General features: G+C 44.1%; 1 protein-coding gene across 1 annotated transcript; it reads left to right on the top strand.

Annotated features, from left to right (window-relative positions):
- The first annotated feature begins 3,793 nt into the window (after positions 1 to 3,793).
- LOC107145494 (3-ketoacyl-CoA thiolase B, peroxisomal-like) lies at positions 3,794 to 18,095 on the top strand. The gene is given in 15 exon segments (XM_015489481.2): positions 3,794 to 3,931; positions 4,081 to 4,159; positions 4,162 to 4,206; positions 11,688 to 11,745; positions 12,674 to 12,774; positions 13,074 to 13,116; positions 14,921 to 14,975; positions 15,044 to 15,084; positions 15,928 to 16,008; positions 16,522 to 16,712; positions 16,898 to 17,068; positions 17,338 to 17,393; positions 17,508 to 17,546; positions 17,548 to 17,654; positions 17,995 to 18,095. Coding segments are annotated over 15 exon segments (1,281 nt in total). The 3' UTR covers positions 18,071 to 18,095.
- The last annotated feature ends 7,646 nt before the right edge of the window (positions 18,096 to 25,741 follow it).

Below are 25,741 nucleotides of genomic sequence, written 5' to 3'. Positions count from 1 at the left end.
ACATGAGTGAGAAGTCAGGAGATGAGGCTAAAGGGTTGTTCTGGAGACAGGGAGTGGGAGGCCCTGAAATGCAGGCTCAGCAGTCTGAGCCTCTGCCAGTTCCTAGAGATTTGATTTCCTTTGCTGTTCTCTCAGTGGCTAATGTTCCTATTATTTTGACTCCATGAAGCTCAAAAGACAAAGACAATTGGTTCTGAGCCTACATGTAGAAACGATTCAAGGTTTTCATGGGTCATTTACCTGATAGAGGAGGAGAGTCCACACTTCCAAAAGTAAGCAACAGGTTGTTCGGAATAAAAATCAGGCCACAGAAAACCGTTGCCCCAGTCCCACAGATCTGTGTGTCTTGGCTCTGGTCTGGATAACACACCCTTTCCCATTCCAAAAGCAGGTGAAAGGTTGGGTCCAAAGAGCAGGGTCTCAAGCACTCTGGTTGCCCTGACATCTTTTGACTTCTGATGTCCATCTGGATCCTTGCTTCCAACGGGCTGAATTTTAAGGGGCTATGACTCACTCAAGATTCACAGTGGCTAACCCAAAGGTAGAAGTAGAAGAGGTTACCTCAGAAACTAAGCAATCCAGGCCACAGTGGCCCCAGCTCCAGGCTGGAGCTCATTTTCTATTGACAAAAGCTATTATTCAGTTCCAGGTATCTGGAACTGGTATCCTGGGAACTAAGGTACAGCCTTGAGTACCAAAGAGAAGACATTCCAGATCTTTCTTCATCATATGTCCTTGGCAAGTTCATTAATATTCTGAAATTTCAAGGTCTAGAGAGGTACAGCCAGATACACAACATCCCATCCAGGTCATATACCATTCTCCATGCTGAAGGGTCCTAAGCTTATCCACAGTGGTGTCCTATAGTTCAGGAGATGAAGGGATCACAGCTTAGATACACAGCCACCTCTGGTATAGGAAGAATCCAAGCAGATGACCTTGATGAGCTTCTGTTTGCTGTCTTGACTGTGGGTTTATAGGACAGGAAGCTGAGGCTTGAGCAACTGGGAGACATCTCTGTGGGTGAGTGCACCCCCCAAGCCCGGTGCTGGGAACTCCCTGTCTTCTTATCCCTCTGGTGTCCTTCTTCCATGCCTTCAGAACCCAAGTTGTCACTGAGGGGAGTAACAGTAGACTCTGCTGAGTTCACCATAATTGCTTCCTGAGAGTCAGCGAGCCCCCATCCCCAGAGGCTTTGTGCCCCCTCCAGGCACATTCTGCATATAACGGAGGATAGAAAGCAGAAATGCCTACTGGCAGACACTCCATGCCTCACAGGCCTCCGGAAACTCCCTGAGGCAGGAGACCCACAGTTGTCTGTGTCCCTTGTTGTCCTGTCTATGTCTATGTCAGGCCAGAATATCAAAAAACACCTTGTCCAGCCCACCATTTACAGACTAAGAATGAGGCTGCTGAATTTACTCTAGAGCTAGATCTGGACCCAGCACCTCACCTTAATTCCAACCCTACACCAACCCTACACCTCTACTCTTGAAATGTAACAAAATCATACAAAACACTGCTTCATCAGAGTGTGCCTCATTTAGGTTGGGAATCTACAGTGACAGCAGGGCCTGGAGGAGGACCTGAGGGGATGTGTGCACTTCCATTATCTCATTTTCCTTGCCCAAGTACCTTCAACTTGTTGGCCTTTTGCATTATATTCCTCTTTTCCCTGTAAGAGAAATTATGTTAACATAATTTTGCATTATGTTCCAGGTTACCTAGAAGGCAGGACAACTGCTCAGTCAGAGTTTATTTGGAAGAGGAAGGTGACTGGACAAATGAGCTTGGGACCCTCCAGCATTGGGGCTGGTATATGAATTGGGAAAGCTGTTGTGTGTCTGGAGGTTCCTCAAAATGTTAGGCATGGAACCAACATATGAACCAAACTATACATGAAAAATTAAAGTTATCACTCTGTGGTGATACACACGTACCTGTGATTATAGCAGGACAATCCAGAATAGCTAAACTATGGAACCAGTCTCAGCATCCATCAATGGATGAATGGATAAAGAAAATGTGGTGAATATATACACAATGGAGTTTTCTTCAGCCATAAAGAAAAATAAAATTATGTTATTTGCAGGAAAATGGATAGAACTAGAGACCATCATGTTAAGAAAAATAAGTTGAACTCCAAAGGAGAAGGGTCTTACATTTCCTCTCTTATGTGGAAGCCAGAGAGGAAAGAAAAAGAAAGGTGGGGCGGATCTCATGAAAATCAAAAGGGAGATCAGTAGAGGAAAGGGACCAAGATGTAGAAAGTGGGGAGGGCAGGGGGAAGTACAGGGAAATGATATTGGCCAAATTATATTGTTGTATCATGTGCATGTATGAATGTGTAACAATGAATCCCATCATTGTACAACTATAATGTACCAATAAAAAATGGGTGTGAGGAGTTGGGGTTGTGGCTCAGAGATAGAGCGCTCACCTAGCATGTGTGGGGCACCAGGTTCGATCCTCAGCACCACATAAAAATAAATAAAGATATTAGGAAAAAAAATGAGTGGGGGAAAAATAAGAATTCAATCCCTCCCTGAAAAAAGGAATCAACCAAAAAAAAAAAAAAAAAAATCTCTGCACTTTCCCTGGGAGCAGAGCACAGGTGATAGTCAGTGCACCACAGAAGCTGTGAAGAAGCCAGGAGTTCATTGCCCAGGCAACCTTGGTCCTGGGCTCCACACCCATCCCTAAATGTCACGATTAGACTAAGTGCCCTTCTTGGGAGACGAAAGATGAGGTCTCTGAGGGCCTAGCCCTGGGTTAGCCTTCACCCACACACATTTCATGAGAGTCTCTGAGTATCATAATGACAGGACTAGTAGTAGCCCTATTATTTGGTGGGGAAACCAAAGTTCAGAAAGGTTAAGTGGCTTGCCCAAGGACCCACAGCCCATCTGTTTCCAACATGCATGCTCTGCACACCACACTTTCCTGTCGCTGTGGCCCACATGTCTGCCTATGGCACGGGAACAGCATTTGGCCCTCTCCTAATGGGGAAAGTGACAACCAATTGAATCATCGCAAACAGATGTAAAATTGTTCTAAGAAGTGTGGCATGTTCTCTGTCCAGTTAAAGAGCTTGCTACATTTCCTCAGCTTTGTAAATCTGCTCTCCACGACTACTGGGAATTAAATTGCTTGGCTTCCAGAAAGACTTTCTGGGAGAACCTGACTCCTTCGGAGTTGGGCTGGGAGTATGAAAAGTATGTAGATTCTCCAGATTGGGTGACAGGACATAGGGCAGAGCAGAACAGATTAGGATGGGGGAACAGGAATTAAAGAGTCCCGAACTCCTACCAAAAAAAGGCAAAGTCTTTCTGTCTGGCAGCAGACAGGATGCAGGACTTTGGAGGAAGGGTCTTTTGGTTGAGGCCCAGTTTATGTACAAGACTTTGGGGACCAGCCTGGGTTTGGGCTTCCAAATTTGGATAGGTAGAACGATTTCCAAACTGAATTTGTGGGCGGGACTCCAGAAAGAACTGCCTCTTTATTGGCCTGGTAGCCCATGGTAGGCAGGACTTTGAGTGGAAAGAACAGCATCTACCCCCCCCACCCCCACCCCCACCCCCACCCCCGAGTGTTTGGGCCCTGGGGACCCAGTGGCCTTACTGGGCGTGTCCTCAAGTTATGCTCCTTCTGGTTGGCTGAGACGGGGTAGGCGGAACCTTTGGAGGGCAGTGTTCAGGCTTCTAGCTTCTATGTTTGAATCGAGGTTCCGCTTCTGCGTGGGATTCGCATCTGCGCACAGATCCCAGACTGCTCAGTTGGTCTCAGCGGCTTGATGTTGAAGCTGCAGGTTCTTCGGGGCCACCTTACCAGCCTGCCTGAGTCAGGTCCCGTGCTGCAGACCGTGCCTTGCTTTGGTAGCTTCCTGCAAGCCTCGGCCGCAGATGTGGTGCTGTTGCGTGGAGGGTGCACTGCCCTGCAGGGCCGCAGGTGAGGCCCCTGAGAGTTTGAGCCTGCGGTGAGACCAGATGGGGGCCGGGTCCATCACCTGCTCCGTGGTTCAGGGCCAGAGGCAGCACGCAAGCTGTAGTCACTTTCTCTTTCTGCTGTGGGTATCATAAGCCAAGCTCACCACAGGTGCAAGTCCCGCTGCAGGATACTACCCCAGATGAGCTTCTGTCTGCTGTCTTGACCGCAGTCCTCCGGATGTAAAACTGAGGCCTGAGCAGCTGGGGGACATCTCTGAGGGTGAGTGCACCACCCAGACCTTGCGCTGAAGCCTCCTGGTCTTCCCGTCCCTCCAAAGTCCGGCTTTCATGCCTCCAGTTCCTGAGTTGTCACTGAAGGGAACTACGGAATCCACTGACTTCAATGTGATCTTCTCCCGAGAGCCAGTCTCTGTTCCAACCCTAGACACTTTGCACCTCCTCCACGTGCGTTCTGCTTAATGAGTATGAGGAAAGTAGGTATCCCAAGGGCAGAAATTCTAGCACCTAAGGGTACCAGGACAGGAGGCCTGAGACTAGGGTTCTCTATGCACCCTAGATCCTGTCTAGTCCACAACAGAGATGAGGGAACATCAATAACTATGTAGTTCAGGGAGGTCTCCTCTCTGGGCACCACTGCGGTCATCTCAGATGCGAATTCTGATACTACCTCGCTATCTCAGTGGTCGCTGAAGCTGAAACGAAAGTGTCCTATAAATCAACCACCTCCCGCACCCCTACAGCCATTGCTGCTGCCTCTGATTCCACTGCTACCAGCCTGAGGTCTTCTTTCTGGATGTTGCTGTCGCAGGAAAAAACGCTGCCCTGAATGCAACTGAAGCTGACACTGCTGCTGACCCCTGGAGGTCGCCTGGTGACGCTGCCCCCACAGCTGAAGTTGCAGCTGCTGTTGACCCGCTGCCTACTGCCAACAACCACTGCCACTACCGCTGCTACCACAGCCTAAAGGGCTGCTTCGGGGAAGACTCCAGGTTTGGTTGCACGTGGCTGCACCCGTTTTGGGACACAGTACTAGCAGGTTTACCACAAGACCCTCTGTCTGGGGACTTCAGCTGGGACCTGCAGGTCCAGTGTGGGGGTTCCTGCAGGTTTGGAGGAGTCTGGGGTCTTCCTGCTAAGAGTGCTGGTGGCCCTTGTCTTGCTGATGCATCTCGGAATTGCTCCTTTGCATGAGTGTATCCCTGGTGGTCTCTCTGCAAGTAGGAATAGCATTGAGATTTTGGAACTGCAGCATGACGGATCCTGATGTATCTGAAGCCCAGATCCCTGGGATAGAGACTGGGTTTTCAAGGGCTGATCTGAATTTGGTGGTCCCAAGAGATGTCAGAGACAGGACTGAGAAACTGTTGAATACTGACAGAGACAGTTCCCTTTCCAGCAAGATTTATTTTATTTTATTCTTGATTTACTAATCTCTCTACCATATTTGGAACAGGATTTTTTTTTAATGCATCAGTGTGTGGAGGTCAATGATATATGAATGGGATTTTGCATTTTTGTTATATTCTTATGTCTTAAATTTTTTCTCTTTGTCTTCTTCCTCTCTCTTGTCTGTTTTCTTTCCAACTTTTCTCCAGCCAATAGCCAATCTCTGTCAGCTCCTCTTTCACTCTTCCTGTGAATTTTTACTTCTAGATTTTCTCTTCCTCTCTCGTGAATATTGCATACTACACTACCTCAGTTCTCTCATCTACCATTTGAAATTGTAAATCATTTTAACATATATTCTGTTTGTACTGTAGATAGTTATTGAACTCATCATTTTGGTTTAATGCAAGAAAGCAGTAGTTGCCTTAGTTTAAGGCTATACATTGTGTATACTGGGTGCGGTTGATATTGGTCTCACCAGTAAAGGCCAAGTGCTGGAAACCTTCAGGAACACTATAGGTCTACAGGGTAGAATTTATCATGCCTCAGAGCCATACTTTTAGATGGGAAAACACACTAAGAACATGAAAAAACAAGGGAATAAAGCACCTCAAACAAACCAAGATGTTTCAACAACAGAAGCTACTGATAACACAGTAGAAGAAATGCCCAAGAAGGAGTTTAGATTGTGTATAGTTAAATTGATATGTGAAGTAAAAGATAGTATAAGGAGTGAAATCAAAGAAAAAATATAGGAAGTGAAAGACCACTTCAAAAAAGAGTTAGAGATCATGAAAAAAAAAACAAACAAGCAGAAATCCTCGAAATGAAGGAATCAGTAAACCAAATTATAAATTCAATAGAAAGCATCATCAACAGATTAGACTACTTGGAAGACAGAGCCTCAGACAATGAAGACAAAATATATAATCTTGAAAGTAGTGTTGAACATGAAACATCCAAGAATTATGGGATAACATGAAAAGACCAAATTTAAGAGTTATCAGAATAGATGAAAGAGCAGAGATATAAACCAAAGAAATGCACAATCTTTTCAATGATATAATAGGAGAAGATTTCCCAAGCCTAGAGAATGGAATGGAAAATCAAATACAAGAGGCTTTCAGAACCCCAAATGTTCAAAATTACAGCAGACCCACACCAAGACACATTATAATGACAATGACTAACACAGAGAAAAAGATAAAATCTTATCGGATGTGAGAGAAAAAAATCAAATTATATATTGGGGGAAACCAATTCGGATCTCAACTGATTACTCAGCCCAGACCCTCAAAGAGGTCCTGGAATAATATATTTCAAGCTCTGAAAGAAAATGGATGCCAACCAAGAATATTATATCCAGCAAAATTAAGTTTCAGATTTGAAGATGAAATTAAAATATTCCATGATAAAAAAAATTAAAAGAATTCACAACTAGAAAGCCTATAATATGGAGCATTCTCTACAAAATATTCCATGAGGATGAAGTGAAAGAAAAAAAAGTGAAAACCAGCAAAGGGAGGATCTACACTAAAGGGACATTCAACCAAATGAGAAACTAAGACAAATCAAAAAGCAGAAATAAATAAAAATGACAGGGAATACAAATTATATCTCAATAATAACCTTGAATGTTAATGGCCTTAACTCATCAATCAAAAGACATAGATTGGTAGATTGGATTAAAAAGGAAGACCCAACAATATGCTGTCTCCAAGAGACTCACCTCATGGGCAAAGAAGACATCCACAGGCTGAAGGTGAAAGGATGGGGAAAAACTTATCACTTATATGGATTGCATACATAAGCAGGGGTTTCCATTCTCATCTCAGATAGACTTCAACCAAAGTTAATTAGAAGAGACAAAAAAGGACATTCCTTACTTCTTAAGTATATAGAAGCAGGACATAACAATTATAAATAAGGGAAGTATATATAAGCAAGACATAACAATTATAAATAAGGGAAGTGTATATAAGCAGGACATAACAATTATAAATAAGGGAAGTATATATAATCAGGATATAACAAATATAAACAATGGAGTATCTACGTACATCAAACAAGCCCTTCTGAATTTCAAGAGTCAAATAGACCACAATACAATAATACTGGGTGACTTTAACACACCTCTCTCACTACTGGACAGATCTTCCAAACAAAAACTAAATAAGGAAACTATAGAACTAAATAATACAATCAATAATTTAGACTTAACAGACATGTATAGAATATTTCATCCATTAATGAGCAAATATACTTCTCAGCAGCACATGGCTCCTTCTCTAAAATAGACTACATGTTATGCCACAAAGAAACTCTTGGTAAATACAAAAAAAAAAAAAAAACCCCAGAGATAATGCTCTGCATTCTATCAGACCACAATGGAATGAAATTAGAAATTAATGGTAAAATAAAAAATAGAAGCTACTGTAACAAATGGAGATTAAATAGTACACAATTGAATAATGAATAGATAGTAGAAGAAATCAAGGATGAAATAAAAAAATTCTTAGAGGTAAATGAGAACATTGACACCACATATCAAAATCTCTGGGACACTATGAAAGCAGTAATAAGAAGAAAGTTTATTGCATTAAGTGCAATCATTAAAAGAATAAAAAGTCAACAAATAAATGACCTAACACTATATCTCAAAGCTCTAGAAAAAGAAGAACAAATCAACACCAAAAGCAGTAGAAGACAGGAAATAATTAAAATCAGAGCTGAAATTAATGAAATTGAAAAAAAAAGAAACAATTGAAAAAATTGACAAAAATAAAAGTTGGTTCTTTGAAAAATTAAATAAAATAGATAAACCCCTGGCCATGCTAACAAAGAGGAAAAAGAGAGAAAACTCAAATTACTAAAATACAAAAAGAAGAAGGAAATATCACAACGGACACATCTGAAATACAGAAGATAATTAGAAACTATTTTGAAAATTTATACTCTAATAAAATAGTAAATATCAAAGATATTGATAAATTTCTAGAGACACATGACCTACCCATATGACTGAGGAGGTCATACATGCTTTAAACAGATCAATTTCAAGTAATGAAATAGAAAACACCATCAAAAGCCTACAAACCAAGAAAAGCCCAGGACCAGAGGGATTCTCAGCAGAGTTCTACAAGACGTTGAAAGAAGAATTAACACCAATACTCCTCAAAGTATTCCATGAAATAGAAAAGGAGGGAACCCTTCTAAACTCATCCTATGAGGCTAGCATCACCCTGATACCAAAACCAAACAAAGACACATCAAGGAAAGAAAACTTCAGACCAATATCCCTGAAGAACATAGATGCAAAAATTCTCAATAAAATTCTGGTGAACTACATACAAAAACAGATTAAAAAGATAGTGCACCATGATCAAGTGGGATTCATCCCAAGGATGCAGGATTGGATCAACATACGGAAATCAGTAAATGTAATTCATCATATTAATAGACTTACAAACAAGAATCATATGATCATCTCAATAGATGCAGAAAAAGCATTTGACAAAATACACCACAACTTTATGTTCAGAACACTAGAAAAACTAGGCATAGTAGGAAAATATCTCAACTTGATTCTAAATGGAGAAAAATTGAAAGCATTCCGGCTAAAAACTGGAACAAGACAAGAATGTCCTCTTTTACCACTTCTATTCAATATCATCCTTGAAACTCTAGCCAGAGCAATTAAACAAAAGAAAGAATTTAAGGGAATACAAATAGGTAAAGAAGAACTCAAACTATCACTATTTGCTGATGACATGATTCTATATCGAGAATTTCCAAAAAATTCCACCAGAAAACTTCTATTACTAAAAAATGAATTCAGCAAAGTAGCAGGATATAAAATCAATACACATAAATCAAACATATTCCTATAAATCAGTGATAAATCCTCTGAAAGAGAAATTAGGAAAACTACTCCATTCACAATAGCCTCAAAAAAAAAAAAAAAAAAAACCCTGAGAATCAATCTAATAAAAGAGGTGAAAGACTTCTACAATGAAAACTACAGAACACTAAAGAAAGAAATGAAGAAAACCTCAGATGATAGAAAGATCTCCCATACTCCTGGATAGGCAAAATTAATATTGTAAAAATGGCCATAATACCAAAAATGTTATACAGATTTAATGCAATTCCTATTAAAATCCCAATGACATTCTTCATAGATATAGAAAAAGCAATTATGAAATTTATTTGGAAAAATAAGAGACCCAGAATAACTGAAGCAATCCTTAGCAAGAAAAGTGAAGCAGGAGGCATCACAACACCATACCTTAAACTGTACTACAGAGCTATAGTAACAAAAACAGCATGGTATTGTCACCACAAGAGACTTATAGACCAATGGTACAGAATAGAGGACACAGAGAAAAACCCACATAAATACAGTTATATCCTACTAGACAAGGGTGCCAAAAACATTCACTGGAGAAAAGGTAGCATATTCAACAAATGGTGCTGGAAAAACTGGAAATCCATATATAGCAAAATAAAATTAAACCTCTCTCTCTCATCCTGCACAAAAATCAATTCAAAGCGGATCAAAGACTTAGACACTAGAACAGAGACCCTGCACCTAATAGAAGAAAAAATAGGCCCAAATCTTCACCATGTCAGCCTAGGATTTGACATCCTTAATAAGACTCCTAAAGGGCAAGAAGTAAAATCAAGAATCAATAAATGGAATGGATTCAAATTAAAAAGCTTCTTCTCGGCAGAGGAAACAATAACATGAGGAGGGAGCCTATAGATTGTGAGAAAATCTTTACCACATGCACCTCCAATAAGGCATTAATCTCTAGGATATATAAAGAACTCAAAAAACTTAACACCAAAACTTAATCAATAAATGGGCTAAAAAACTGAACAGACACTTCATAGAAGTATTACAATTGATCAACAAATATATGAAAAAGTGTTCAATATCTCTAGCAATTAGAGAAATGCAAATCAAAACTACTCTAAGATTTCATCTCACTCCTGTCAGAATGGCAATCTTAAAGAATACAGGCAACAATAAATGTTGGTGAGGACGTGGGGGAAAAGGTACACTCATACATTGCTAGTGTGACTGCAAATTGCTGTAACCGCTATAGAAAGCAATGTGAAGATTCTTCAGAAACTTGGAAATGGAACCACTGTTTGACCCAGCTATCCCACTCCTTGGTTTATACTCAAAGGACTTAAAATCAGTTACTATATAGTGATGCAGCCACATCAATGTTTATAGCAGCTCAATCCACAATAGCTAGCCTAGGTGTCCCTCAATAGATAAATGGATAAACAAAATGTGGTACATATATTCAGTGAAATATTACTCAGTTTTTAAGAAGAGTAAAATTATGGCATTTGCCAGTAAATGGTTGGGATTGGAGAATATCATGAGAAGAGGAATAAGCCAATCCCACAAAACCAAAGACTGAATGTTTTCTCTAATCAGAGGATGCTAATTCACAATAATGGGGGGGGGAACTATGGAAGAATAGTGTTATGTTAGATTAGGTAGAGGGAAGTGAAGGGAGGGGAGGGGATGTGGAGATAGGAAAGATAGTAGAATGAAATCGACATTATTACTGTATGTATATGTGTGACTGCATGACCAATATGATTCTGCAACAGGTACACTTGGAAAAATGAGAAATTATATCCCCTCCATGTATGATATATCAAAGTGCACAAATGCATTCTACTGTCATGTGTAACTAATTAAAACAAATTAAAAATTTTTTAAAAAAATGTAGTTCAGCACCAGTTTACAAATGGAGAGAGTGGGGACTGTGCATTTGCAACAGAGTTAGAAATTGAACATGGGGCCTCAACCTGTGCTCCAATCCAGTTTCCCACTCCTACACCTCTTCCCTTGAAATGTAATAAAAGACAATACAGGACACTGTGTGCCTCACTTAGGTTGGAACTCACTATTTTTCTTCTGTAGTGACAGCAGGGCCTGGAGGGAGGACACTCAGGGAAGTGTACATTTTCAGAATCTCATTTCCTTTGCCTAAGGGCCAACGCTATTGGACTTGAAGCTTTGCATTGCGTTGCTCTTTCCCTCATGTCTTCCATGTTATGTGGAAGGGCAGGTCACCTGCCCAGTCTGTGGTATTTTCGAAGAGTAGGGTGCATGGGCAAGTGATCTTGGGACCTTCCAGCACAGGGGTTCATACATGATCTGGACAAGGTGTTGTGTGTCTGGCTCCCCCTGCTGCAGACCCTGAAATTCTAGAGCCTCAAGGGAACCTGCCAAGGGCTAATGATTCTGAAGAAAGATCTGGAATGTCTCCCCTTTGATACTCAAACGTTGACACTGGATAAAGGCTCCCCACCAGCCGCACACAGGAAATGTGCTTCATCCTGGAGGTGGAGCCATCATGGCCAGGATTGCCCAGTTTCTGGGGTAATCTTTTCTACCTCTAGCTCTGGGTTGGCCATTGTGATTCTTGAGTGGGTCCTGGCCCCAGGGAACTTTGCCTGTTTCTAGTGGAGATAAGGTTGGACACCAAATATCAAAAGATGTCAGGGCAACCAGAGTGCTTGGGATCCTGCTCTTTGGACCCAACCTTTCCCCTCCATTAGGGAGGCAGGTGTTACTTGGCTGAGAGCCAAGACACATAGAGTTTGGGGAGTGGAGCAAAGGTTCTTTATGGACTAATTGTAGCCAAAATTGACTTTTGCTTTACCTTTTAGACTCTATCTTCCTTTGTCAGGTAAATGACCACATGAACACCCTGAATGGTGACTTTGCTTTCTTTGCTAATTGAGCAAGCTGTGAACTAGAGGCCCATCCCTTTATTAGTACAGGCTGGGAGATGGGGAGGACTCTGGGTCAGGGGGAGCCCAGGAGGAGCCCTGATCATCTGATCCTTCCTGGAGAGAAAACAGAATGTGATAACCATGTGATTACTAGGAAGGGTGGGGTTGGTTGCTGGCCTCATATTCGAGACATGACTTTTGCTCTGGTGGCCTGTCCCAAGAACAAACCCATTGCTGTTTTTTTGGGGGGAAACAGAGATGTCTGGTTTTCATTCTTGAATCTTCAGAGGGTAAAAAAGGATTCATATGACCCTGACAGACTTCTCTGCCTTGGGTTAAGGAGAAACATAGGATGGAATATCCTATGCTTACCATATGCCCTGGGGGGGCATGCACCAATAGAGAGGAGGACTGCTGAGTAGCTCCCACCCCGTCACATGCATCAGACCTGACATGGGCTCACGGTTACCAGGATGTCCCCGAGATCTTTGTAATCCTTGATAGGAGCAGTCACATGGCCCTGGAGCATAGACTGCTGTCCATAAGAGCCTATAGGACAGGGGATTGACTAGGCCCCTCACCTTCTGTTTCACTGGCATCCCAGACACTGTGCCTATGTCCATTGTCAATGGACAATGCTCATCAGGGCTGCAAGCAGTGGCCAACATAGTTGGTAAGTTGGGACCATGTCATGCCCTCTTCCAGGACAGAGACTTATCCTGTCTCTGAGGATTAGGTCTGCAATGTTGCAGTCTCCTGGACCAGCAGTAAGCATTTCTGAGAGGACCCTGAGCACAGAAAGAGTGCAGGAGCTCTCCTTTGCCACTGCTCCAAGCTTCTCAGGACACTCCTGTGTTTTCATTGCTGGGGCTGGGCTGAGTGTCACCTAGAGAGCAGGTGGGACAGGGGCTCTGCTGCTCCCAGGACAGTCAGACCTTGGTCGAGGATAGTTATGAAATGCTTTTGTTGCAGGTGGCATCGGAAATGGGTCTTATGACATTGGCATGGCCTGTGGGTAAGAATTTCTTTCTGCCAGAGCTTCTTAACCAATGGTGACAATCAAACTACTTTCCCTCTGCTCAGTTCTCAAAGGCCATGATTTCAGGATTTTCCCCTGCTCCTTAGGCAGCTGGCTTGGTGTGGGTCCCTCTAGATGCAGAGACATGACTTTTGGAGCCAACTCTGGCTGCTCAGGAAAAGCTCACATCTGAGCACTTGCAGGTGAGGGCAGGTGACCTCTTAGCATTCTCTCTTTGAAATCTGTGAGGCTGGAAACTGGGAAGCAGGTTGGAAATAAATATATAGCAATTGAACTTTCTTGCTTGGCTTTACTTGATTCTTGATGGTTCTGATAATTTGCAGCTTTGGTTCCCTAAAGCCATGAATAGTTTCCTACTATATATTACTGTTTGTTTTCCTGAGGTATCTGTGTCTTTGTTCCTACCTTGGTCCTCAGATGGAAATATCTGGATGCCTACCAGTTCCTGAGGGGCATTTTCATATCTTGGTGATTTGCCCACTGTCACCTCCATCCATACCATGGCTTCATCTTTGCTTGCAAAAAAAGGAGCTCTGAAGTTGTTTTTGGCAGTGTCTACAAATTTGGGCACAGCTGCTGGGGCTGGTCAAGCAGGGTGAGGGAGGTTGTGGCAGCCTTAAAGGTGACCAGCCTGGGTCATTGCATGCTTCTGCTTGCCTTTTAGATCCTCTGTAGAATGTTTATTGATAGGAAGGATCACTGGTCTCAGGCCAGGTCCTGGCTGACCCTTGTTTGGCCTGACCTATGTCTTAGGTGGAGGGTAGCCAAAGACCACAAACAGAGGCAGGGCAAGGGCCATAGCCCAATGGCCCCTTGGTGTCCCTGGTGTTTCTGTCTTACTGGGGAAGCGTAGGTGTAGGTAATTTGAAGCATTGAGACTTCATGAGTTTCCTAGTAGTCATCTGATTCCCCAGCAGGTTAAGCTGTGTTGCTGGGGTACCAAGGTTTGGGGCTAGGAGGATTTCCACATCACAAAGCGACCATCTACTAGACTCTGTGGACTGTTTCCTGGCACTTTCTAATAGGGAATGAGCTCTGGTGCAAGACTGCCTAAATTGGGATTCAGGCTGGGTTACCATCCACTCAGGACCTCAGTGTCCCCCATCTATAAAAGAGTATCTGTAGCTCAGCTCTGTCCTGATTCATAACAAGATTAAATGGAGTCTTTAACAAGCTAAAACCAGCGGGTGTTTATCATGTGATTGATCCTTTTTGAAGTGCTCTCTTGCTTGAGTTCAGCCTAGTTGCTTGGACACTGGATGGAAATCACCTGTTATCCTTTTTGAGGCCTTTGCCTCCCTTCTCCTCACAGAGGAGAGACCTCTCCACACTGGCCATCTCCCCTTCTTCTCAGCCTGTTACACCTCCCTGCCTGTACAGCTCAGGTTGGCTTTCAATGTGAGCTTTGGACTGACTTTAAATTTTTTTGTCTTTCCTCCTCTGAGTTTGTGGGCCCTGAGGGCAGGGCCTGGGCTTACTGGATATGTTTCCTGTACTGTGGGGGATACTAGAATGCTTTCCTCAGGAGCTGCCAATTGGCTGGTTCAGCAGAAGTATAGAGAAGCCTGTCCCTGCCCCCGGGAATGCAGTACTCTGTCCTGGGGTGGAGGAGAGACAGGGCTCAGCAGTGCCCCAGCCTCAGCTCTACTTTGCTGGCCAGGTGCTTCCAAGACACTGCACTTCCTAAAGACTCCCTGGATTTTCCCATATCTTGCCAAGTGTCCAGCCATTGCTACTGGAACCCTAGCTGGTTTGACTCACCTCAGTTTCCTTTTTCTAGGGTTGAGTCTATGTCTATGGGTTGGAAGTTGAACCCTGGAAACATTACTTCCCGTGTGAAGGGGAACCAGAAAACATTCTAGGATCCCCCACAGTATAGGAAACATGTCCAGATGGCCTGGAGGTCCATTTTCAGAAGGCCAGAGACTGCCTGATCCCCATGCGGTAGATGCCCATCCTCAGCTCCTCCTCAGCTCTGGCAATGCCAACCCTCTTCCTCTCTCCTTTGGATGACATCTGCTCTGCAGGGACTCTGAGCATGGAATTCAATGTTGCCATAATTTCCTGTCCCTGAGGCCCTTGAGTCTTCTGTTTCCACATATAGCCCATTTTATCATACCCCCTCTGAGTGCTTTATCACGAGTAGGACAATGACAGCCCATCTCCTGAAACCATGGGATCCTAGAATGTTGACTGTGGGGAGCTTCTGATCCCTGAACATGCTGGTGAGGGACCTTGGGGCCTGTCACATGCAATCTGTGATGTGTGCTGCATCAATCCAGCACCTTGGTCAGCAGCCAGTGCCACTGAGCTGGGGCCATCTGCAGGGCCTGTGGGCAGGGAGGCCTGGTTCCCATGGATGTATGAGGAGATTGAGGCTTGGATTGTATCTTGGAATTGACCACATATAGTATCTCCATGGGCAACCTGGAGACCTTAGTAGAAGCTGGCCATAGGGAGCCATTAGGGCCCCCCAAAAACCCCTTGAGTCTCTTCTTCAGCTGAGACAACTCACCAGGGAACACTCTCTTCTCCTCTGCCCTGCATGCAGCCTACCCTCCCACTTGGAAAGAGAGTCTGGCCAGCATAGTGACTCCCTATCTATTCCATGCCCATGCTGGAGAAGGGAGTGCCACTTCTAGAGTGCTCACTATTGTCTCTGTGGCATGGACCAGCCCTCCCCACCTTTAGTCCCATGGGCCCAGTGTACAAACACAGTGTTATAGCCTGGCCTTGGCCCCCAGGCTCCCAGACCAACGCTGAACCAGTGTGCTGTTTGTGTTCTAGGATAACCTCGGAGAATGTGGTTAGGCGGTTTGGTGTTTCAAGGGAGAAGCAAGATTCCTTTGCACTGGCCTCCCAGCAGAAATGAGTGAGACCTTGAAAGAGCTAGAAGGTGAGACTGTGAGGCCAACCTGAGTGGTCTGAGGTCTGAGGTGGACTTGTCCCAAGGGTAAAGCTGTGTACCAGGGTTTTGCAAACCTCAAACCTCCCAGCTGGGGAACAGAAAGGGGGCAGTACCATTCTGAACTGGTGGCCCTTCACTGTCCCCTACTTGACTGTTGATGTTGAATATCTGAGTGCTCTAAGAAACAAAAACTACCTGCAAGCTCCCTTCTCCCCATTGAGCTTGGAATTAACCATGATGTGGACACCTGGGGTTGATAGCAAAGGAGGCTCTGGATGACCCTAGGCGAGCCTCCCCCTCCCAACAACAGGATTTCTTCAGGACCTCCAGCTGATCCCTCCAATGTCCCCTAGGACCAGACATGTCCCCGAATTTAGCAGGCTGAGGTTGCATGTCTGCCACAATGGGCCAGAGTGGGGACAGGAGGAAGGGCGCTCCAGGGGAGCCTGAGCCTGGCTGTCTGCTGCTGGCAGGGCAGCAAGAGCCCAGAGCAAGGGCTGTTTCCGTGCTGAGATTGTGCCTGTGACCACCACCATCCACGATGACAAGGGCACCAAGAGGAGCATCACTGTGTCCCAGGATGAGGGAATCCGCCCCAACACTACCATGGAGGGCCTGGCCAAACTGAAGCCTGCTTTCAAAGATGGCGGGTCTCCCACGGCTGGTGAGTATGAGCCAGAGCAGGTCTGGGACCAGGACTGAAACACAGCTAACACCAGTGACTGCCACCGCCTGGCTCTTCTTCTCTGGGATCCAAGAGCCAAGTGGGCCCTCGGCAGGAGCCCATGGGAGGGCAGGTTCTCCTCTGCTCTGCCCTGGTGCTCCTCACCTCCAATACTTCCTCCCTAGCAAACACTAGCAATGGGGCAGGTGCTGTCCTGCTGGCCCGGAGGTCCAAGGCAGAAGAGTTAGGCCTCCCCATCCTCGGGGTCCTGAGGTCCTATGCAGTGGTTGGGGTCCCACCTGATGTCATGGGCATCGGACCTGCATATGCCATCCCTGAAGCCTTGGAGAAAGCAGGTCAGGTGGCTCCGTCAGACCCTAGACCTGGGTCCCCTCATGCCCTGCTTGAGGTACTAGGAATGGTCCTGATGGTGCTGCAGAGTGAAGGTGGGGCTAGAACTCCATACCCAAGGTCTTCCTAACCCATAGCTGTGACCCACTCACCTGTCTGAAATAACAGACACACTAAGCAATTGTGGGCCTCTGTACGGGTAGAGGTCTGGGGATACTTGGATGCCTCCCCACCCAGGCGTCTCTGTCAGCTCAGGTCTGAACCTCGCCTGCAGGGCTGACAGTGAATGACGTGGACATCTTTGAGATCAATGAGGCCATTGTAAGCCAGGTGAGTCTTAGTTTTACCATAAGCTGGGCCCTAGGTACCCAGTGGGAGCCAGTGGACAAGCCATGTAGGAGAGGGGGGAGCAGAGTGTCTAGGTGCTGTTCTGGCCTCTTCCAGGCTGTCTACTGTGTGGAGAAACTAGGAATCCCCCCTGAGAAAGGTGAACCTTCTGGGAGAAGTGGTGGCCCTGGGCCACCCCCTGGGCTGCACTGGGGCACGACAGGTCATCACGCTGCTGAATGAGCTGAAGCGCCGTGGGAAGAGGTGAGGCTGTTCCCCTTGGGGTGATGTGGGGTGTCATGGGGGATGCTGAGCTGCGGCATCAAAGGGTGGGGGTTTGGGAGTTCAACATGCACTTTGAACTGGGCATATAGGGACATGATCCCTGACGTCCCTGAGGGTCAGCCTCAAAAGGGCCTCTGGCCTACTGAGGGCATCTGCCACTGTGAGTGTGTGCCTAGGTGGGCAGTCAAGAGACAGATTTCCCACAGATCTGGTCTTCTGGTTTTGCATCCTCTGTTCAGGAGGGCCTTGGTCAGGGGGTTTGTTTGTTGGGCCTCTGCCCAGAGTGCCTATGCCCAGCCAAAGTAGTTCCCTTTCCCAGGGCATATGGAGTGGTGTCCATGTGCATTGGCACGGGGATGGGAGCCACTGCTGTCTTTGAATACCCTGGGAACTGAGTCCCTGGCTCAAGGCACTACCCAGACGGCCCTGTTCTGACAGCCAGAGAGTGACTCTTGGGAAGCAAATCCACGTGGGAAATTAGGCACTGGTGGTGGTGATGGGGACAAATCAAGGCACTTCAACTAATTTGGAAACTGTGTACATCGATGACACACTACAGGAGTGAGTGAGGTATTGGGCCATACCACCAGGCCCCCTCTAGCTGGGCCAGACAAAGTCAGTGTGAGTCACCAGGCCACAAGGCCCCCATGTAAATCCTAGGGAACTGTGGCCTCATGAATGAGGGTACAATGGGCATAATAAACATGTGTCATCTCATCTTGGTGGCTGTGGATTTTTCCAAGGGTGGTTGTTTTCCTTGTTGGACTTCTGTGTGCTCCATCTGAGTAGTGAGTCTAAACTGCCATAGTCTCCACATTGGTGTGGCCTATCCTTTGTGTTAGCTCTGGGGATTTACAATGCAGGGCCTAATCCATGATTCCCCTGAGAGGGCTCCTTCATCCCAGGAGCTGCTCAGTATCCCTTAGTCCATGTTCCTGCCCAGCACACCTGCTCCTCAGCTTGTGCCATTTTGTTCACTCAGCTGGGTCTGGGGTTGGGGGTGGGATGAGCCTCAGTGCTGGTGAGGTTCCAAGAACCTTTCGTCATAAGAATCTGGCCCTGGAGCCTTAGGGTGCAGAATCCTCCACCTAGCATACCTTCGACCACCAGTGTGGACTCAAACAGCTTGTTGCTCCTGTGGGAAGGGTGGGGCTGAGATCTCTAGAGCTCTGGGCAGGGGCCCCCAGCCCTGTGACAGTGCCAGGGAGGGGGGGAAGGAGCTGTACCTAGGAGTGAAGAATATTTGCAGGGTGATGAATATTGGAGTCACATTGGTAGGTCATGCCTCCAGAATCCCACTGCTTGGGGAGACCCCAAAGTCCTCAGCCTTCTGGGTGGCACTATGCTATCCTATGTCAACAGGAAGGGAAGACACACATGGGCACAGGCAGCTTCATCTGTTATACTGGTAGCCTTCCCTTGCTCCAGGTCAGCCCATTCTCTAAGGAGTCACCTTTGGTCTTACCAACACCACCGGGCAAGGCAACTGGGTGGCAGCAGCCCTAGGTGCCAGCCTTCACAGATTGGGCACATGCTTTTAGAAGTTGATTTGATCTCAACTCCACAAGAAGCAGTGAGCAAGTGAGCAAATTGGCCATCAGTATGGCCCAGTAGCTCCTTAGCTGCTGAGGTTCATCAGGTAGACTTCCCGGACTCTGCTGGTTCACAAAACAGGTTCTTAGGTCCACCTAGCTGGTGAAGAGCTACAGCTTAGGCATAGCCACAGTGACTGTCGGGGCCACCACCTGGGGGACAAAGCCTTTGACTTGGCAGGAAATGGAGCACTGCTGTAGGCTCTAAGCTTGAGTCACTGGGACAGAGGGAACCTTGCTGTCTGCAAGTACCCATACCTCTAAGCAGAGCACGGGCAGCAGCATAGCTAGTAGCAGAGGGTCCACATTGTGATCAAAAGCCAGGGGCAATTATGATTATGCTTGGGAAGAGGCCAGGATGGCACCATCTGCTCCCACAGCTGTCCCTTCCAACTTCACTGCCATAGAACTCTGTGGTCTTCTCTACGTTGGTAGGTCAGTTAGTCATAAGGTTTCCTTCTCCTCTCTTTTCTACTCCCTCCTCCTTCCTAAAGAGCCAAGGCATTTTCTCAGGTTGTTAAAAGCAGGTGATACTTTCACATTTGGAGCTGAGTTCTGCTTCCCTTCTTTGCTCCCTGTAGGCCCAGCAAAGTCTGGCTCAGACCCTGGACCAGCTCAGCCTGCTGGGACCCAGAAAAGTCCAGGCTGCCTGATGAACAGCCCCGCAGCGCCACCAGGTGGACATTCATTCTACACATGCTGCCCCACCCCTTGTCTGTGCCCAGAACCTTTGTGGTGCAGGGACAGCCCTGCTTGCCCTCAGGAGTCAAAGGCTAGAGGAGAGGGACAATAAGCAAACCACCATTTGCTGCCCAGAATGACCAGGGCTGGGTTCTGGCCACCTGTAGGCCGAGGGAAGACTTTGTCTTTATCCTGAGACCAGTGAGGGGCCTGTGATGGATTTGAAGCAGGGGTGTGTCCAAGTCTTCTTTGCCTTCCATAAGGTCTGACTGCTATTAGGAGGTGGGCAGAAGGAATATGAGAGAGTTGAGGAAATCAGTCAAGTGGCCAAGACCAAACAGACCTACAGGATAAGGCATGAGCTCCTGGGTCCCAAAGACAAGTCTATGGACCTAGCTCAATAGATTTCCCCAAGGCACCTATTGGCAATATAGATTCCTAGACCCCAGGGGTCAACAGCAAGTCAGTAAGACCCTTTATTAAGACCTTCGAGGGTTGAGGATATTCTCAGTTGGTAGAGTGCTTGCCTCACATGCACAAGGCCCTGGGTTTGATCCCTAGCACCATAAAAAATAAAAATAAAGCCTTGGAAATATTTGATTGTATCTCCTAGGCCTTTTCAACTATACCAATACAATTTCATGTAAGCTGCTGCAATGTTTTATATCTGTGTTATCCAATTCAGTGAACAATAGCTGCATGTGGCTATAAGGACTTTAAATGTGGACAATATGACAGAGAAATTGCATTTTTAAACTTATTTAAATTAAAGTGGCCATTTGTTACTAGTGTCTATTGTCATGCTGAATGGAAACTCTGGAAGTGGGCCCCAGAAATCTGTATTTTTAACAAGGTGATTCTGATAAATGCTCAAGGTTGAGAGTCACTAACTTATTTAGAATTCAGTAACAAAAAGATAAATATAGCACCTTTATATATTTGGAAGTTTTAAAACTTTTCTAAACAATTCTAGGTTTAAGGAAAAAAACACTACAGAAATTATAAATGATAATAAAAATAAGATTGTGTATCAAAACCTGCGGATCACAGTTAAAACAATAGTAAGAGGAAATAGAGTCTTTTTGCTTTTATTAATAAAGAAGAAGGGCCAAAAATTAATGAGGTAGGGATTTCAACTTAAGAAGTTATAGTCGAATAACTAAATATGCTCATCAAATACGTCAAGAGTGGAATAATGTAGATAAGAGCAGGGGTTTGGGGGGTGCAGAGTATGTGCTTACCATGGTTCAATCCCCAGCACCACCCCCCAACCCAAAGAGAGAGAGAGATTAGTGAAATAAAAAACAAAGATAAAAAGGCCTAAAATTGGGCTGGGGATGTGGCTCAAGCGGTAGCGCGCTCGCCTGGCATGCGTGCGGCCTGGGTTCGATCCACATACAAACAGAGATGTTGTGTCCACCGAAAAATAAAAATATAAAAATATAAAAAAAAAAAAAAAGAAAGAAAGAAATGCCTGGAAGCACACACACAAAAAAGGCCTAAAATTGGTTATTTGGAAAGATTAATTATATGGGCAAATACAAAAACATCTGCCAATTCCAATTCTTTTTTGTTTGTTTATTTGTTTGTTTTATGAGGTAGGTTCTCACTATGTTGCACAGGCTGGTCTTAAACTCTTGGGATCAAGTGCTCCTCTCACATCAGTCCTCTTACTAGGTGGGACTATGTGTGTGTAACACTGCACCTAGCAATTTCAGTTCTTTTAAAGAAAAATAAGTGAAGGTACGAGAAAACAAGATTAGGAATGAAAAAGGGAAAGTGAGGCCAGGGGATCAAACCCAGGGCCACTAGGCTACATTTCCAGCCCCCAAGTGTTTCTCCTTATAAGAACTCTGGTCACTGGATTGGAGCCCAACCTAATCCAGTATGATCTCATCTATGAAGACTCCATTTCCAAATAAGACACAGTCATAGTACCAGGAGTAAGAACTTGAACATATCCTTTTGGGGTACATAATTCTATCCACTACATGGCAATAGTTCCTTTACTTTCACTCTTTAATGAAAATATTTGAGAATATACATTTACCTCTTAGTATGTTCTAAATGTTCTAATAGGATGTTTTCCTTTTCTTGCTTTTTGTATCAAGGATTGAACCCATGGGTAATCTACTACTGAGCTACATCCTCAGGGCTTTTGTTTCTTTTTTTTTTTTCAAGTATTTTTAATACCTTTTTTTTTTTTAGAGAGAGAGAGAGAGAGAGAGAGAGAGAATATTTACTTTTTAGTTTTTGGCAGACACAACATCTTTGTTTGTATGTGGTGCTGAGGATCGAACCCGGGCCGCACGCATGCCAGGCAAGCGCGCAACCCTTGAGCCACATCCCCAGCCCCTTTTTAATACCTTTATTATTTTATTATTGGTATTTTTTGTGTGTGTGGGTGGTACTGAGGATGGAACCCCAGGTTAGAGCACTCTACCATGGAGACACAACCTCAGCTTCCCCCCTCCGCCCCCCCCCCAACCTTTTTCATTTCTTCTTTTGAGACAGGGTCTTGCTAAATTGCCCAGGTAGGCCTTGACCTTGAGATCCTCCTGTCTCAGCCTCCTGAGTAGCTGGGATTGCAGATGAATCCTATGGTGTCCAGCCGTTTTCCTGTTTTCTAAATAGCGTACTATATTTTTATTTCCTTCTCCAACCCACTCATTATTTAGGAGAGTTATTTAAAAGTTCTAAGCAGTTCAACATCCCCTCAGTGATTATCTTCTTTTTCCTTATTTTTAGTCCAAAAGTTAAAAATTCAACAATTCAGAGTGAATTTAAAATGCAAACATCCTCTAGACACTGGTTTCTAAATCTTGCTCTTGAAAGAACCACAGATCTCAAACCCGGAATGAACCACACGAGACACTGGCTGCAAGAAGCAGGAGGTTGTTTATTCGTACACAGGCGCCTGCAGGTGCTCAGCAACACCTCAGCCGGAGCTTAGGTGAACTGGCACACCGGGCTCTAGGGCACAGATCTTTTTTAGGGAGCAGGGGGTTAGTTTTTAGCTTAGCTCAGTAACAGTTATTCTATTGGTTCTTCTGAATCCAGCCTATAGGTCACCCGGGGGGTAAACTTGTTTTTTCCACTTTAGTTCTCGGAAACACCACAAAATTGCATCCTGTCCTTTTAGTTCCTGTTTTCACCCTGTTTGCTCAAGTTTGGCCCTTCCGGGGTTATCTATATGGAACATCTTGTGGTAGCATTGTGCAAGACTTGAAGTGCTACGTGCAGCTGGTGGGGTTTTGACATGGGGGTTGTATAAGGGAACATCTTGCAGCTTCAGGGCACAGGGGTTAGATTTCCTAATGTTGGGCCTGGGGCCTTGGGGTCCTTCACTCTAACAGATAATTGTTATCTTTTTGAAACTTTCCTTCCTGTATACAGAATTACTCCCCTTAATTATCTGCCTTAAGTGCTCAGAGGGGTGGAAGAGTTGATTCTAAGGGAAAAATGAAAACGCAACATATTCACAATATTTAATTTTCATAAACCAAATTTGCCTCTAATGTGAGTACAAACACACAAACTGCAGATATATTCACACTGGTAAAATAAGCACTTTTCTCTTCAGAGCTCTTTTAGAGTGTTTGCTTAAACATCAAAGTCCACCCAACTTTCCTCCAGATATAAATGCAAAATCAGCTTTTTAAAGATCTTAACCTCAGCTCATGAGTTACTTATTTAACTAGAGGTAGGCACACCCCCACTCTCAAACTTGAACAAACAAATCTGTGATGTTTGCCCTGCTGGGGGCTATAGTCCAAAATATTTATGTTCACTCATAACAGCTTCCCATTGATTTTAAAGATAATTTTACTGCCTTTAAGATAGAACAGACAGAAGAAACATTTAATTCCTAACATCCCAGGATAAAGTCCTCTGTATATACATATGTTGTAAAATTGCAGATACATATAATAAATTAATGAATCTGAATTATAAGTGATTTATCTATTTCTTTTCCTAATTTCTGGTTATTTTAATTCAGTAACTTTATCTTAGAAGTAGAAGGAATAGGAAACAAAACTACTAATATATGCCCAACTTTTCACTTTAAGAACTACTTATTCATTAAAAAAATATGTAACTCTGGATGGTTTCAATATTTATGGATACTAACACAGATTTAGGGATGTGTAGGGTAAAAACATCAACTAGTCTGCTATTTTTCTATTAACAGTAAAATTAATAGTAAGGCATCTCAGGAGACTGAGGCAGGAGGATTGTTTCACCTAGGAGTTTAAGGCCAGTCTGGGCAAGGTAGGAGAAACCTGGTTGAAAATAAATAAATAAGTAAATGATAAAACAATGCATCTTTGGCCTGGGGTTGTGGCTCAGTAGTAGAGTGCTTTGCCTAGCATGCATGAGGCACTGGGTTTGATCCCTGGCACCACATAAAAATAAAAATTAAAAAACAAAATAAAGGTACTGTGTCAATTTACAACATATATGTATATATAAATATATATACAAGATTAGTAATTTAAAAGGGAAAGTGAGGCCGGGGGATCAAACCCAGGGAAAAATGAAAACTCAACATATTCACAACATTAAATTTTCATAAACCAAATTTGTCTCTAATATGAGTACAAACACACAAACTGCAGGTATATTCACTATGGTAAAATAAGCACTTTTCTCTTCAGAGCTTTTTATTACATATATAAAATGCATCTTTATGAATAAAGCACACTTTCCTAAGAATTTTGCAAAGAAAACCCTTTATGTAAAATCCATTGGATGTGACTGCAAAAACTTCAAAGGAAGAAGAATGTCCTAATGTTTTCATTGGAAACCAGAGGACAAGAATTGGATTTATATTTATCTCTGCTTTCTTATTTTACAATGGGTTTTGTATTATATATACAACATAAAGCTTTTTCTGTCTCCAAAAAGCTTATATCTAGTGCTTACTCCAAGATGAATTAGTTCTCACTGATTTCTGTTCTGATGTAATTTATTCAGCTGAAAAACAACAGATTCGAAGAAAATGCAATAATTCAAAATCAAAGACTTTGCAAAGAGAAGAAAATTCAGGCTAATGTCTTTGTAGAATATGTAGCATCAAATCTTTGTGGCCTTAGGTGGGGAAAGCACTTCATAAACAAGACCGAATAACCTGGAAAACAGGGCAAAAAAAAAGTATGGATTTTAATTGTATTCAAATTAAAGATTTCTGGGGCTGGGGATGTGGCTCAAGCGGTAGCGCGCTCACCTGGCATGCGTATGGCCCGGGTTCGATCCTTAGCACCACATACAAACAAAGATGTTGTGTCCGCCAAAAACTAAAAAAATAAAATATTAAAAAAAAATTAAAGATCTCTAGTCAATAGAGGGAAAATGGACAAAGCTAACAGATAAATGGCAAATCGGGAGAAGAGAATTGCAACATATAAAACCTACAGGAAATTTACATCTTGAGATTTAAGAAACTTTTGAAAATCCACAAGGAAAAAAATACTCAATTTAAAACGTGGGCGAAAGACCAGGTGCAGTGGCACACTCCTATAATTCTAGCTGCTTGGGAGGCTGAGGCAGGGGGATGGCAAGTTCAAAGCCAGCCTTGCAACTTAGCAAGGCCCTAGCAACTTAGTGAGACCCTGTCTCAAAATTAAAAAGGGGCTGGAGAATGTGGCTCAGTGTTTAAGTACCCCTGGGTTCAACCCCTGGTACCAAAAACGAAAAAAATAAGTGTGGACAAAGGACAGAAGCAGGGAATTCACTGAATGGGAAATCCCAAGTGGCTAAGGAATATATATATATATATATATATATATATAT

Source organism: Marmota marmota, unplaced genomic scaffold (genome assembly GCF_001458135.2).
Source record: "Marmota marmota marmota unplaced genomic scaffold, marMar, whole genome shotgun sequence".
In the NCBI taxonomy this organism is placed as follows: Eukaryota; Metazoa; Chordata; class Mammalia; order Rodentia; family Sciuridae; genus Marmota; species Marmota marmota.
Note: the sequence above shows the minus strand (reverse complement) of the source record. Positions and strands in the feature narration are given on the sequence as shown.